This window comes from Pelodiscus sinensis, chromosome 4, assembly GCF_049634645.1.
Source record: "Pelodiscus sinensis isolate JC-2024 chromosome 4, ASM4963464v1, whole genome shotgun sequence".
In the NCBI taxonomy this organism is placed as follows: Eukaryota; Metazoa; Chordata; order Testudines; family Trionychidae; genus Pelodiscus; species Pelodiscus sinensis.
In genome coordinates, this window is record NC_134714.1 from 50,943,669 (window position 1) to 50,958,661 (window position 14,993).

The 14,993-nt window shown below is 41.5% G+C and overlaps 1 protein-coding gene across 14 annotated transcripts in view; it reads left to right on the forward strand.

Moving 5' to 3' along the window:
- The window catches only part of HEATR5A (HEAT repeat containing 5A), a 126,359-nt gene that overhangs the window by 61,915 nt on the left and 49,451 nt on the right, over positions 1–14,993 (forward strand). For all 14 annotated transcript variants that reach the window (XM_075926962.1, XM_075926964.1, XM_075926967.1 and 11 more), the window contains 4 exons: positions 670–775; positions 4,119–4,309; positions 10,504–10,663; positions 11,429–11,618. In XM_075926962.1, coding sequence (XP_075783077.1) covers positions 670–775; positions 4,119–4,309; positions 10,504–10,663; positions 11,429–11,618 — 647 coding nt within the window. The remainder of the gene's footprint in view (positions 1–669; positions 776–4,118; positions 4,310–10,503; positions 10,664–11,428; positions 11,619–14,993) is intronic.

Below are 14,993 nucleotides of genomic sequence, written 5' to 3' on the forward strand. Positions count from 1 at the left end.
ATAGAAGAAAAGACAAAAAAGTATGTAAGGTTAGTAGATATAAATGTGCTGATATCAAGTACAAAAAATCTTGTGGGCAGATATGTCAAGCAGAGGCAAGAAAGGAATCTCTGTGCATAAAGGAGAATGTAGCAAATTAAATGAGAAAATATTGTGATGGGAAAGGAATAAGAGAAAACCTTTAGAATATTACTTCAGAAAAGCAACTTAGAAAAACAGTTCTATCTTAATTTGTTTTGCTGGAGATGTAGTCCTCTAAAGCTCCCTTTTAGATTTTGTCACTTCCTCGGATCTGTCTGTAGCATTGTGTTGCTGTTCTATGCATGTACAAGGCCTTGTAAAAAAGTAAACATGTGTTTCCAAAATACTGAAGTCCTTGTCTTGAAATACGTACAATGTACAGACTAATATTCTAGAGTGGATAATATTCCTTTTATCTACAAAATAAATGACATGAATCTGTATTCAAATGCTTCCCTGCTGACCTTAGACAATTGACACATAAATTAGTTGATGAGAAGTCGCCGCTGTGTGGTGATTGTAGGATATTGGAAGTTACTTGAGGCTTCGAATATTGCATTTGCTATTCAAATGCTTTTATAATCTAAAGGTTTTGTTTGATGTTTTTAAAATATAGCTTGACCAATATTTTTTCTTCTTTGATTTAAGGTTCCAAGTGTTAGAAAAACTGTTGGCTTCCATAAAACAAACAAAAGGATTACGACAGCAGACAGTACAACTAAATATCATATCAGCATTTTCTAGTTTTCTGAAGGTAAAACTCCTCCTTTCATAAATATTGCTTTTATTGCTAAAACTTGATGTCATTTCAGTTTAAGTGAATATCATGGAAACATTTCTGTAATACTTTCCAGTAACCAGCTTTGATTTATCAACCAATGTGAGGATCAGTCTTCAAATTTGAAAAATAAACTATTGCTGGAGCCCACATCCCTAGAAGCCTCTCAGACTCACATTTTCTTGAAGAATGTCACCTTAAGCCCCTGGGAATCACAGTTGGACCTTCCCTTATTTCCTATCTGCCCTCTTGCCATACAAGTAAAATATTAAACCAGAAGTATAATAAAGTAATCTAGAATGTACATGACTCTCTTTCGTTGTTCTGCCTTCCTTCATTTTTTTTATTCCCATTTCCTTGTTTCTATCCATCTCTTAACTTTCATTCTTCCCTTTGGCTTTCTTTCAATTAGTACAGATGTTTGTCTAAATGTTAAGTCTAACCAAGACGTATTTCTTTTCTCGTTGTCTAGTGAGTTCTCATCTTTAATTTTCTTTACTCTGATTTTATCTTGGGGCAGGGAATATCTTCTTCCCTTTTTGCCCCCCTGAATTTTTCATTAAGGTTGTCTTTTCAACATCTCTTTCTTTTCCCATGTTTTCTTTGTAGTTGTCATCCTTTCCATTGATCTGTTTTTTTCCTCTCCTTATATCCTATCTATTGTGTCCTTATTGCTAAGTCTGTAGCTTCCTTTTCCTGTCTCCCAACAGAAGATTATCTTTTTTTGTGGAAGTGGTGTTTTGCATGTTTCCTCCTTCTCCTTTCTCAGTGGAGTGAGTGTGTTTGGCATTTTCCCTGTCATTGAAGGAGCTATCTCAATGACACTTTTTTCCTCCCACGATGAAAGGGGGAGGAATCCTTAACACTTCCAATACCCACTTAGTAATGGAGGGCAAGGTTTATACTTCACTTTGAAAAGGAGTTAGTAGTGCTTTATTATACCAGAGGAAAAAATCTTGCAGTAGGGGATCCCTTCATCTCACAAACTTTCAGGTCTGAAGGGACCATTGTGACCAGCTAGTCTTACCTGCTTCACATTGCAGGCCATAGAACTTTACCTGCTCACTCCTGTAATAGGCTCATAACCTCTGGCTGAGTTACTGAAGACATCAAATCTTGATTTAAAAACTTAAAGTTGAATGTGTAACTTTAAAGTAATAAAAAAAATCTACCACTTATTTTTTGGTCAAACCATCAAGCCACTGATGCCTCATCCTCCAGGGGAAGGCAAAAACTAAACAAACACCTTCATGACTTAGGGACCATTTTCTTACTGACTCCAAATAAGTTAGACAGTTAGACTATGACTGTCCCAGCCTGACACTCAGGACAAAAAATCTCCGTAATAATTTTGGAGTCCTTTGCATCTAGATTCCCATTTTCAGCCATTGTGTGCAGGTAAAGCCTAAATGCATCAAGTGCTAGTTTGGACTCTTGGTAAGGATTCAGGGATCTTGCTTTTTCCCTCTGGCACCTGGAGTAACTCTGTAGCATGCTTCCAATGGAGGCATCTTCCTATTTGGAGTGTCCTGTGGAGAAATGAATAGGGATGATGGAACCAGTCCTTTAGTATGCCTATCCACTAAAACATTTTTCAATGGCAGAACTCTAGAAACACCCTGTGTTGCGGGACACAGCTGGAAACTGTGGGAGTAGGCCTAATAACCTTGGCTGTCAGGCAGTGTAGATAGCAACACTAAAGAAGAGAAGGAAGGTGGGTGCTCTATGAGGAAGGAAACTGGAAATGAGTGTGGAGCTGGAGGTAGATGCCAGTACAGAACTGAGGAGTCAGAAGGACCAGTCAACCAATATTGCCAGTGCAAATGGTTATGACATTCTGAGAAAACCTACCAGTGTGGTAAAATGTCTACTAAAAATCACCCCTTTCACCCTCAAACACAGTACTAGATTTTCATGTATAATTGATGTTCTTTAAGATGAGTGTGCCTATGCTACACTGCCAGCCCTCTTAGAGTTTTAGTGTGGTCTCAATTGTAGAGAAGGAACTGGAGCTAGGGAGGCACACATGCACGATATCAGAGTGCTGAAGACATGTGAGTCAGGCATTGCGCCTGAGCGGCCCTTGAGGATGCTGGTATAAAAGCCTCCGATCGATGGTGCAGGGATGCATTGACACCAACAGTGGAGTACCCACAGGGACACTCATCTCAAAGAATGTCAGTTACTGCACAGGTGAATAACTTTCTTTTGTTCTTTTCAATCTGAATGTGATCAGGTTTCAGCTTAGGCTGGTCTCCTGGCAAACACTTTACATAGTTCTATGGCACACTTTAAATAGGCTACCAGGTAGATTTATTCCTGGATCCATCTAGCTACACTATTATTGGAATGCAGCTCTGTTGGAAGAATTGCAGAGTATCACCCATCTTATAATATAGCCAGGTCCCAGTCAGTGTGAAATTTCACAATAAACCTTTTTTCATTGCACGCTGTTTGAATGAATTTTAGTGTCATCGTCATATGCTGTCCATCAGTCTTAATCATATGCATGCGCTCTCATTAGAATTTTTAAAATCTGTTTTTTATTTTCCTTATATTCTTTTCATCCTAATGTTCTTTCCCAGGTTTTCTGCTATAAGCACTTACTGCAGACTACTCCAGCTGAAAAGCCCTTCCATTATTTATTTTATCAGTATTCTTTTTGAAATGGTGCAAGTGTCATTCCTTGTCTATATTGTGTGTGTACTATACAGGAAACTTCCGATAATCCGGTACCTTTAGGACCCAAGGGGTGTTGGATTGTTAGATAAGCCGGAGTACCGGAAGGGGGGTTATGAGGGATCTGGGGTGGAGCATGGGGTCAACGGGGAACGGCGCAACGTGGGTGAGGGCAACGCTGCGGGACCAACCTGGCAGCACCCCAGCTGCTCTGCCCCTGGCTTCCCCAAGTCTGCCGCTGGTCAGTTTCAGCAGCAGTGGACTTGGGGAAGCCCTGGGGCAAAGCAGCTGAAACTGACCAGCGGCGGACTTGGGAAATCCGGGGGCCGAGTAGCTCCGATTGTCTGGCTGGCCAGAGCACTTCGGGGTTCCAGTTGGTGCCGGACTATTGGGAGTGCCGGACAATTGGAGTTTTACTGTACTTCCCTTGAGGCCATTCATGTGCGAGTTCCAAAAAAAAAGGGGTACAAATATAGTTGCCCCACATTTGAATGATATTAAATAGTGTGTGCTCAAGAGAAAACCAGATGTAATGTTTATGTATGTATGTTTTTATTTGCTGAGTCATATAAGATTTTAAAAGGAAAAATGTACTTTATTAGGCAAGTCGTGCCAATTAAAATGTTAAATTTATTTTTAGCACTTGGCTAGCTGCAAGGGAAGTTTAGGTCCAGAAGAAGTGAGAAGACCTGCACTGACTTTAATAATGGGTGCTTTGGAAAGCAGTAACCCACTGTTAAGATGTGCTGCTGCAGAATCTCTGGCCAGACTAGCACAAGTGGTTGCTGACAGTGCCTTCACTGCTGGATTGGCCCAAGTTAGTTTTGACAAGTAAGTCATTTTTAAAAATGTTTGTATTAAGCTGTCATTTGCTCAGGTTTATACAAATCTTGCAAGCTCAATATCTGTAATATTTTAAAGTAAACTAATTAATATAAAAGTACCTTATCCCAGATTCAACTGCAGATGCTTTTCAAATTATAGCAAAAGCATTGCCACATGTATGCACATAGATTGTGCATCTCATGCAGTAAAAATGCCTGTTACTGAAAAAAGAAAAGAGAAGTATCCATGCAAGTTTTTTTAAGCTAAATCTAAATACAGAACTTGAAAACAGGCTGCTGCACCTTTTTTAATACAGTAGAACCTCCCGAATTATGAAAACCTCAGGAATGGAGGTTGTTTGTAACTCTGAAATATTTTTTAATGCTAAACAAAATGCTGTGGTTGTTCTTTCAGAAATTTATAGGTGAACATTGACTTAATACAGCTTTGCTGATTTATGCAGAAGAAAAATGCAACTTTTATACATCTTTAAGTTAAATGAAACAAGCACAGAAGCAGTTTCCTTACTTTGTCAAATCTTTTTAAACTTTTCTCTTTTTTTAGTAGTTTTTTGTTTAACACAGTATTGCATTTACTTTGGTGAGGGGGCATCAATGCTGTTGCTGCATAATTGTGTACTTCTGGTTCCAAGTAAAGTGTGTAATTGACCCATCAATTCGTAACTCTGCTGTTTGAGGGAGACTATGTAGGTGAAATCCATATTCAAACTCAGGGCCACAGCATTCATCTCCATGAAGCTTCTGCCATACTGCTACTCTGAGCTGTGGATGAAAACGCTTTCCATGTTGACTTATTCAGTGATGACATGGAGACAACATGGAAGAGCTGTGGAGGCCTCCCTGTGTGTTCATTCTCCCAGCTCAGCCCTACCACAGAGCTTAGGTGCTGCAGGGGCCTTTATACAGCTTGCTGGAGCTCATGACCTATGAGGAGAGACTGAGGGATTTGGGTTTGTTTAGTCTTCAGAAGAGAAGAGTGAGGGGGGATTTGATAGCAGCCTTCAACTTCCTGAAGGGAGGTACCAAAGAGAATGGAGAAAGGCTGTTCACAGTAGTGAGGGATGGCAGAACAAGGAGCAATGGGCTCAAGTTACAGTGGGAGAGGTCTAGGTTGGTGTCACGGGGTGGGGGCGTGGTCAGACGCCCCGACCTGTTGATAGTCAGATTTGCATAGACTGCCGCCCAGCTCTGAGCTTCCCGGGCGGAGTGGGGGGTCCGGGCCCGCCCTCTCTCCGGACCCCGACCCAGGGCCCTAACACTGAGAGTGCGACTCTCAGTGGTAGCAGGGGGGTTGTTAACCCCAAACACACCTGCTCCCGGGTTCCACAGCCCGCCCTGGGCCCTGCTCCACTCCGCCTGCCGTTGGCCGCGCCAATCACCCTCTAGTCCCCGCGGGCTCCTTGCCTCCTTCGCCTCCCCCTTGCCCGGGCCTCTCGTTCACCTCCCCTCTGTCCTTGCCTCCGGATTCCTCCGGTTCCGATCCCCCTGCTCTGGCCGCTTCCGCGCCTTTTATTCTCTCCCCTCTCTTCCGGGTTCCCCCCTCCCCCTCCATCGTCGCATCCGTGACGTCACCGATGGCGTGCCCAGGTGCCGCGTGATGACGTGCCCCTCCCCCCTCGCTCAGACCTCCCGGAGCCGGGCGGCCCGCCGCGCTCGCTGACTCCCTGCTGGCTGCCCCGGGTGGCGTTAACAAGTGACGGGGTTGCTCCACCCCGTCACAGTTGGCTATTAGGAAAAACTATTTCACTAGGAGGGTGGTGAAGCACTGGAATGGGTTACCTAGGGAGGTGGTGGAATCTCCATCCCTAGAGGTTTTTAAGTCTCGGCTTGACAAAACCCTGTCTGGGATGACCTCCTGAGGTCTCTTCCAGCTCTGTGATTCTAAGGTAAACTTGTAAAAAATTAAATTTGTAAGGATAAAATATAGAGATTATTTTCTGTCAACATGTTTTTATTAAACATCAACTAAGGTTTATTAAGTTTTTAAAAACTACAAACTATTTGAAGGTAATTTATTTAGAGAAGTGGTTTTAACATTTGTGAGATTTCTGAAATAATAAGGAAAAATAAACTAAAACTTTCTGGCAAACTATTTTTACCTAGTTTCATGATAACTGCACTTCAAATAATTTTGAAATACATGCATTTATAAAATCTGTTTTATTGTATGATATAGTTGGATGTGGCTGAGAAAAATATATTTTTTAAACCAAAGGTTTTTTCTTGGACTTCTTCATTTTAAATTTCTTTGTCATTTGAAAGAGTTTACATGGAGATATCAACATTTTTAAACATTTTCATTTTTTTGCTTTGATGATAGAAATATTTAGGCTCCGATTTCAGTCTGAAATGGAAACTTTATTTGTTGTAAAGTTGAAAGGAAAAGCTTGGATTTGGAGTCTTCTAGCACAGGGAATGTCTTAATGTGTTTGGAGAATGCCTAGCATATAATGAGTGCTATGAAAAATAAATAAGAACATACTGATTATGAGAATATATAGGTTTTTGTTCTACATATTGAAGGAAAGTAAGAGAGTTCCAGAAGTGACTAGAAACCTAAAAGACAAGGATGGTGAATGACACAATTAGTGGCTGGAGAAAAGGAGATGGTTAGTGGAGTGGAACAAATGGTCATTGATGCTGAAGATGGGAATGGGTTGGAACTGATTAAATGTCTTGGTTTGTTAGACTCTAAAATTTCTGGGAAGAGCATCTAATGTGGTCCTCTGCAAGACTAGCTAGCTCAGTCTTATTTTTCAGTTTTCACAGTACTGATTGTATCTGTTTCAACACTATCTAATGTAAAGGTGGTGTGATATACCAGGGGGTTCAGTCCATACCAATGATAAGCTGTATCATCCCTATCCTGTAATTGGGCGGGGCGGAGGGGGGTAACCTTTTGCAGTACCTTGCTGCTGTAGCCTCAAGCCTGGAGTGTGCTCAAACAGCTTCTAGCATGTAACTCGCTCCCAGCTATGTCTGTGCTGCGGGCAGCCAGCCACGCTTTGGCTCTTACCAGCCTTAAAGATGACCAGTACTCTCCCAGTCTTTCACCCAGAAATGTATGTCTGGTACTTCCTAGCCCTCGTCTATAGGGTTGCCAGGTGTCTGGTTTTCACCTAGACAATCTATTATTTCTGGTCCCTGTCCAGTAAAAAAAAAAAAAAAGAAAGAAAATGTCTGGTATCTTCTGTTTCTCTTGGACAGGAGCAGCGGGGAGTGTGGGGATTTTTTTTTCCTGCCATGTTCAGGTTTTTTTTTTTTGTAAAAGTATCTGGAAACCCTAATCTTCTAGGCAATAAAATGACATCGATTCCATTATTCCTGTAAGAGAAAAATATGCACACAAGTTGGTACCCCAAATGGAATTACCCAGACACTTAAACAGAGTGGATTAGAGAGAAAAATAAAACAAATCTTTTAAGCACAGAGATGTTAAGCGTGTACAAGCAAGAGGCATAAAAGTCAGAAAGGGTTTCAAGTAAAATAAAGAGGAAAAACTGATTGTGCCTCACTTAACAAACTATATGTGTTTGAGCAGATTACTGAGTTTTAGATGAGACTCCTCCCTCAGAGTCTAACATCTGCTTCATTTGTGTCTTCAGGTGCAGTGAATATGTTGGGCAAAAAGGAGAGAGAGGTGTCTGGGGGCCTTTGCCTCTTCTTTTCATAATTCTAGCTTCCCTCTGAGACACATTTACAGCTGGGAGCAAGGCAACAATCAACCTTTGAAAAAAAGGAAATGCCTTGCTGTTTCTTGGATTTTGTCAAGATAGGATAGATGAGCAAATTATAATAGGGTATAAGATGTGAACACAGGTATATTCTGTCTCAGCCAGTGATTACGTTATATTGATTTCTAATAGTGTGAGACTTTTTTGGACACAATATGCCTTAAATAGAAGGAAGCAATAACTGCTCAGAGTTAAGTATTGAAAGCAGATAATTCTTCTACATTAACATGTAAACCAATTTGTTGAGGAGCAAGATGGAAAGGATTTGTTCTCATTGTAAAATACTGAAAATAGGTTTCTTTGTTAATTGGGACATCAAATGACATTTTGTTAGAGTAATAAGAGCAGAACATTGAGTTGGGCAAGTGAGAGAATTTTATGCTACTTTTATTGGAAAAATGCAGCAGTGCTAACTAGTTAAGTCCCTATTCCAGACCTTGCAGCAGCTAGTCAGCAGTGTAATTCAGGAGAAATCTGTGTTCATCTTTGACACCTAAAAATAACAAAAATCAGTGTGTGATCACACTCTGAAAGTACCTATCAGGCAAAAAATTTCATTTGGTTTAATATGGTTTTATGCTACTGTATCGCTTACACTGTAGCACAAAATGAGCATTCTAAAGGAGTGATGTAAGCATTTAATCCTGCTTATATTTTCCTGAGACATTTTGAGCTCCTACATGCACTGCTAGCCACTGTGTTTGAAGAAATAAAATAGAGATTTGTTGCTACAAAATGGTCATTCATACGTGAAAAATGTCTTCATAATAGCTTCAGATGCCCACACAAGGCACACTGATTCTTTGTCCAAAAAGAATACCATATAATATAACGGCTAGACTATTAAAGGTGCTATCCAATGTACAAATAAAAAAATGTGACAAATTAGGTCTCTTTCCATTTTTTTTCAAACAACAAGGTAAAAGGCCTTTTTTTCAGGTATAGTCATTCTAACATACTAGTGTAGGGGTGGCTATTCAGGATACTACTTAAAATTTTCTAGTTTAAAAAGAAATGCTTATCAGAGTATTAAAGCATATTTGAGAAGATGGGTTGGCTGGAAAGCAGCTGAAGGGACTTTTGGAGTGATTCAGCAGACTACAGGGTAATGACAATGTTGTCAACAGTCTCAAATTGAAAATCTGGCTAATAATTAACAACAAAATGGAGCCACATAAGGACAGTAATGAAAATAGTGATTTGAGACACTATAAAACTTATCCCTTACTCAGGTAATATGACTAATTTCAAATACAGAATATACAACAGTGATACTTGGACAATGGCTCTTTGCATCATATGCTGATAAATTAACCAGTGTAATTTAACCTGTCAGGATGATTTTACTATGTTATTAACCAATTGTAGTTTATAAAATAACAATACTTAGTCATTTTGCTGTGAGAATAGCAAAGTACTATAGTAAATGAAACAATGAAGTCACACCACTGTGGTTCTTTTGAGTAATGATGATCACTCCTGAACCACTGAGGTGTGAATATCACTAGATTACACATTGATTTCAGAACAGGAAAAAAGATGGAAACATGACCATGGGTACATAATCTTGAATTAGTTTCTTCTCTTTTAATATATAAACTTTATGATCCAGATTAATTTGACCTATCCTATGTTTACTGAAGAATTTGAGACATGGTTGCATCAAAGCAGTGTAAGAATGTGGGGAAAAAATTCAGAAGGCAAGACAGTTACATTAAAAATGTCAGTTTTTAAAAAGACCCACCATCCTGTCCAGCCAGTTCAATATCAGTTCAGTTTGTGTCAACAAGATTGAATTGGTTTGGTTAAAATTTTGTAATAAACTAAATGTTGAAAAGCATTAAGTTGTTAAGAGTGTCTGTGCTAATAGTGGATATAAAAGAGTGGTAATCCTGTACCTAGTAGGATGATGACTTGCTGTTGTACTTTTTGTTTGTTTGCTTGCTTGCTTTTGTTTAGCTCAGAAATGTGGACAGTGTTTGTTGGGACAATGTTTCTGCTTTTATTATGTTTGAGGAAATAACATGATTATTAACTCAATCACATTGTGTGTGTTTGTCATATATTTTAATAAATTGTCTATAGGTTTTTAAGTGGATTCTTTCCCCCCTCCAGAAAAAAATATTGTACATGTTACTACTTGTGTGCTCAACAGGCCAAGTGAAAAGATTAAGCTCAGCATACCCTAATAAGTATAACTTTCACAACCGTCTGCTTAAATTGAGAAATGCCCTTTGTTATTTTGGTGCAACTCTGGGGTAGGATGTTAGTAGTACTGTACTAAAATACCTTTACCTATTGTGGCAACATAATGATTAACAAAATCTTTTGCTGCTTACATTCTACAACCAAAGCACTGAAATCTGCTATGTATAAAGATTACCTAGCAATGTCAGCTATTGTAGTCGCATATTCTAACAACTTTTTTTCTCTTTGCAATTAATAGGCTAAAATCTGCTAGGGATGTGGTGTCGAGAACAGGACATTCTTTGGCTCTGGGATCATTGTATAGATATTTAGGAGGAATAGGCTCTACTCAGCACCTGAACGCATGTGTTGGTATCCTTTATACCTTATCTCAAGACCATACTTCTCCTGATGTACAGGTACTTTGTCACATAACTCAAAATGTCTACCCACTCCATAAATACTAAAATATAACCAATTGTTGTGTGGGAGTAGAAGTTCTTCTAACATTTTATATCAAAGTTTGTTCTGTAGAATTCTTGAATTGATACTATTGTTTAGAATTTATTGTACATTCCCATTAATCTTTCTTGATTAATAAGTGCCTGCTTTTTGTTTTGAGCCGTATGTAATTTTTTGCCTGCAAAGCTGTCTGTGTCCTAGCACTTTTCCTTTATGAAGATGATGCAGTAAAATAGCTTGTCTCGGAGACCAACTTGGTCAGTTGAGAAAGCTTGTTTGTGTCAGTCAAATTGTTGTGCAGATGAAGTCACATGGTTTTTCCTAAGCTACCTTCATACTTGTGGAAATTCCATCAACTTGCTCATAAAACTATAGATAAAATCTGCAAATTGCAGCTTTTAATTGGGATTAACATCTAAGAAATCAGTTGTCATTGAGGCTTTTGGATACTACTAACGACACAATATTAACAAGCTTTGCCACTACAAAATGTAAAATTTTCCTTACAATATTTTTCAAAAAAGAGCCATACGTTTTTCCAGATATTTTGTTCTGAAAAACAAATTGTCTGTATCAGCTTCATCCATCTACTCTCTTCCCACTTAAGAGCACTAGTTGTACCCATGTATTCATTTTTATTTTAATCACAGACTTCACAAACTAGGTGTTAGGTTTATTTTATTACATTAAGTGTGACATGCCTACATCTTTTTATTTTACAGACTTGGGCACTGCACTCTCTGTCACTGATAATAGATTCTGCTGGCTCTTTGTATCACATGCATGTGGAACCTACCCTGTCTCTTGTTGTCATGTTGTTGTTGACTGTGCATCCTGCTTATTCTGAAGTTCATCAGAGCCTTGGTCGCTGTTTAAATGCGCTTATCACTACGTTGGGGCCAGAATTGCAAGGTATCCATAAACAATATTATAATGTTCGATTTAGTAATAAGGACACTTAAATATTTTTCATAGTACATTTTTCATAGGTTATGCCTTTATTAGGCCAAAACATGATGGAAACTGTCCTTCCAAGATGAGCATTTTTTTTCCATTACCAAAATGTGGTCCTAAAAGCTTCTCATTGGGTTGAAAGTACTTATGTTTAATGTCTAGACACAGAGAGTATTTGAGAACAAATTCCAGATTAAGAACAAAATCCAGATTTAGGCACCTAAATAGAAATTGTCTGATTTATTTTTCCCCCTGTGAAGCTGTGCACTCATAGTACCCACTGAGTTCACAGCTCAAGGCAAGCACTCTGGGACTTGTCTACACAATGGGGTTAATCCAGAGGTTTTTGAAGCTCATCAGATAATGTGCAAGATGCTCTAATAGCATGTACAGAAATCTCTGGCATTATTTAAAAGGGCAAGGACGCCAGAGATCTATGTAGCCTGGGGAAACAAGGCAGGTACAGTGACTTTGACAGGGAAACCAACTGAAAGACTTCAGGGAAGGCATTGTATCTGGCCTTACCCATGGGGATTAATAGGAAATGTCAGATCAGGCACCCTCCCTTTCTTCTTTGAGGTCCAGGTCCTGCAAGCTGCTTCATGTGTGCAGACCTCATTGATTTTCATGGAGCTCTGTGTGGGGAAGAATTATGCATATATAAGGCAGTTTACAGGATCAGTACCTTAGTTTCCCGAATCTATAGCTCTCAGTGCCAAAGTCCACTTCCATCCCAATGACCCCCCTATAAGTGTATTCATTTTATTTACGATTTTTTACTCTGTTATTGATGATAAATTCACCCAGTCCTTCATATTAGTGTGATGTACATGCACTACCTTGATAGATTATTTTCCTGCCTGCCAATCCAAGGTTTTATTAACCACTTAATCCTCCCCCTCACCCTGAAATACTCTCTTAAAAAAGAAAACACATCTTTTATATAGGTATGGAAAGTTCTACTGAATAAGAGTAGTCCAAAAAGAGGGTAGTGGAGTAAGGATGGGCAATAATTTTTGATGAAGGGAGACTCCAAGATTTTGGGAAGTGGTAAAGGGGCTGCACTTTTCTATGGAGGTGGCATGGGGTCTGGAATGGAGGTTGGGTGTAGAAGAAAGCTTGGGCTAGAGGATTGGTGTATAGAAAAGGGTCTGGGGTTTGAAAGTGAGTTTGGGTATTGTGGTCTGGGGCAGAGGATTGGGGTGCAAAGTCCAGGAGCAAGTGTAGGTACAGGAGAGGATTCTGACCTGGAGGAGGGGTACACAGAGTTTGAGTTATGACCTGGGGCAGGGAATTGGGGTGCAGGATTGGGGAGGGATTATGGATGCAGGAGAGAATTCTGGTCTGGGGGAGGGGCTTGGGAGGAGTTGCAGGGTCTGGGGGGGAGTTGTGACCTGGAGCAGGGGGGAGAGAATTGTAGATGTTTTGGTCAGGGATCTGGTGTGTGGATACCCAGATGACTCCCAGCCAGCAGCCCAGTGGGACCCTCAGGAATGCTTCCTGCCTGCCACAGCCCCAGGCTGCTCTAAGCAGTCAGCTGCTGGGGCAATGTGACTCTCTAGGGAGGAAGGGCACCTTTGCGTGCTGCCCTCACTCCGTGCAAAGGAGCCTGCCTGAGGATCCTGGCTGTCTGTGAGCTGGATCCAAAAGTTTGGTGGGCTGGATCCAGCCTGCAAACCATATTTTGCCCACTCCTGATCTAAAGGCTAGAGAAAGAAATAGAGACAGGTCTTCTACATTTACTACAGCCTTTTGTCTTACTGCCCCCCTCTTTTAACTGGTTGTAATACCTGCCTGCCTCTCAGTGGTATTTTGAGGACTCTTGTTTGTTTGTAAAGTTAGAGTTCTAGAAATGTAGGCCTGCAAGGGACCTTGACATGACATCAAACACAGTCCCCTGCACTAAAGTAGGACTAAGTTGGCTGTGACTGTCTGTTGAAAGGTGCAATAGAAGTGCTCAAAATGATGATGAGTACAGGCAGTCCCCTCGTTACATCAATCCAAATTACGTCGGACCCCTAGTTACAAACAGGGGGCGGGGGGGCGCAGCTAATGTGGGGTGCCTCCCCCACTGTCGCCGCCTCCAGCGGCACGGGGGGCGCTTCCCCCCAGCAGACCAGGGAGACGCGGAGCTAGCCCCCCTCCCCAGCAGACCAGGGAGACGCGGAGCTAGCGTCTCCCCCCCCCCCCCCCCAGCTGACCAGAGAGACGCAGAGCGGCTTTTCTCACCGCGGAGGATGCGGGTCTGCTGGGGGGAACAAGACACCAGCCAAAAGGGGGCACTCCGGAGCGGAAAAATTAATTTCCTAGGGAACAGCAGGAGCAGCAGGCAGTGAGACCCATTGTGTTACAGTCCCCACCTTGGGAGCAACAGCTCTTTCCCTCTTCAGCACTAGAGCTGCAAGTATCTTGTTAGCGTCACGTGAAATTAACCAGGGTACGTCTACACTACAGCGCTAGTTCGAACTAACTTAGTTCGAATTAGTTAATTCGAACTAAGCTAGTTTGAACTAACGCATCTAGAACTAAAAACTAGTTCGAACTAGCGTTTTGCTAGTTCGAACTAGCAAGTCCACATTGAGTGGACTCTGAACAGGGCTTAAGGATGGCCGGAAGCAGTGCCGGCAGGGCATAAAAGGAGGACTTAGAGCATGGAGATGCTGTCTCAGGCTAGCCGAGGGCTGCGCTTAAAGGGTCCCGACCCCCACCCCGGACACACAGTTCTAAGGGGTGCCCCGCTTGCAAAGAAGTTCTGGCTTGGAGTGCCCTGAGTGCCCACACTGGGCACATCACACCACTCGGCCATCAGCCCGGCTGCACTTGCCGCAGGCTGCCATCTGGGGAGAGGGAGTAATTGGGGGGCTGCAGGAGAGCTTCCACCCCCAGAAGCCCACAGAGCCAGCCCAGTCCTCCCCATCGGGGGTTCGTACCCCATTCCTCCCTCACCTCCTTCCACTTACCATTCCCTAGCCCCCCTTCTTATTGATGTACAAAATAAAGATAACGTTTCTTCCAACATTGACTCTGTCTTTATTGAACAAAACTGGGGGAGACTGGGAAAAGGAGGTGGGAGAGGGGAAGAGAAAGGCTGGGAGAGGGGAGGGCAACTAACATGATCAGGGGTTGGGAACAGGTCCCAGATGAAGAAAGGCTACAGAGACTGGGACTGTTCAGCTTAGAAAAGAGGAGACGGAGGGGGGACAGGATAGAGGTCTCTAAAAGCAGGGGTTGGGTGGAGAGGGTGCATTCAGAAAAGTTCTTCCTGAGTTCCCATAAAGAAGGACTAGAGGACACCAAAGGAAAGGAATGGGTAGCAGGCTTCAAACTAGTAAG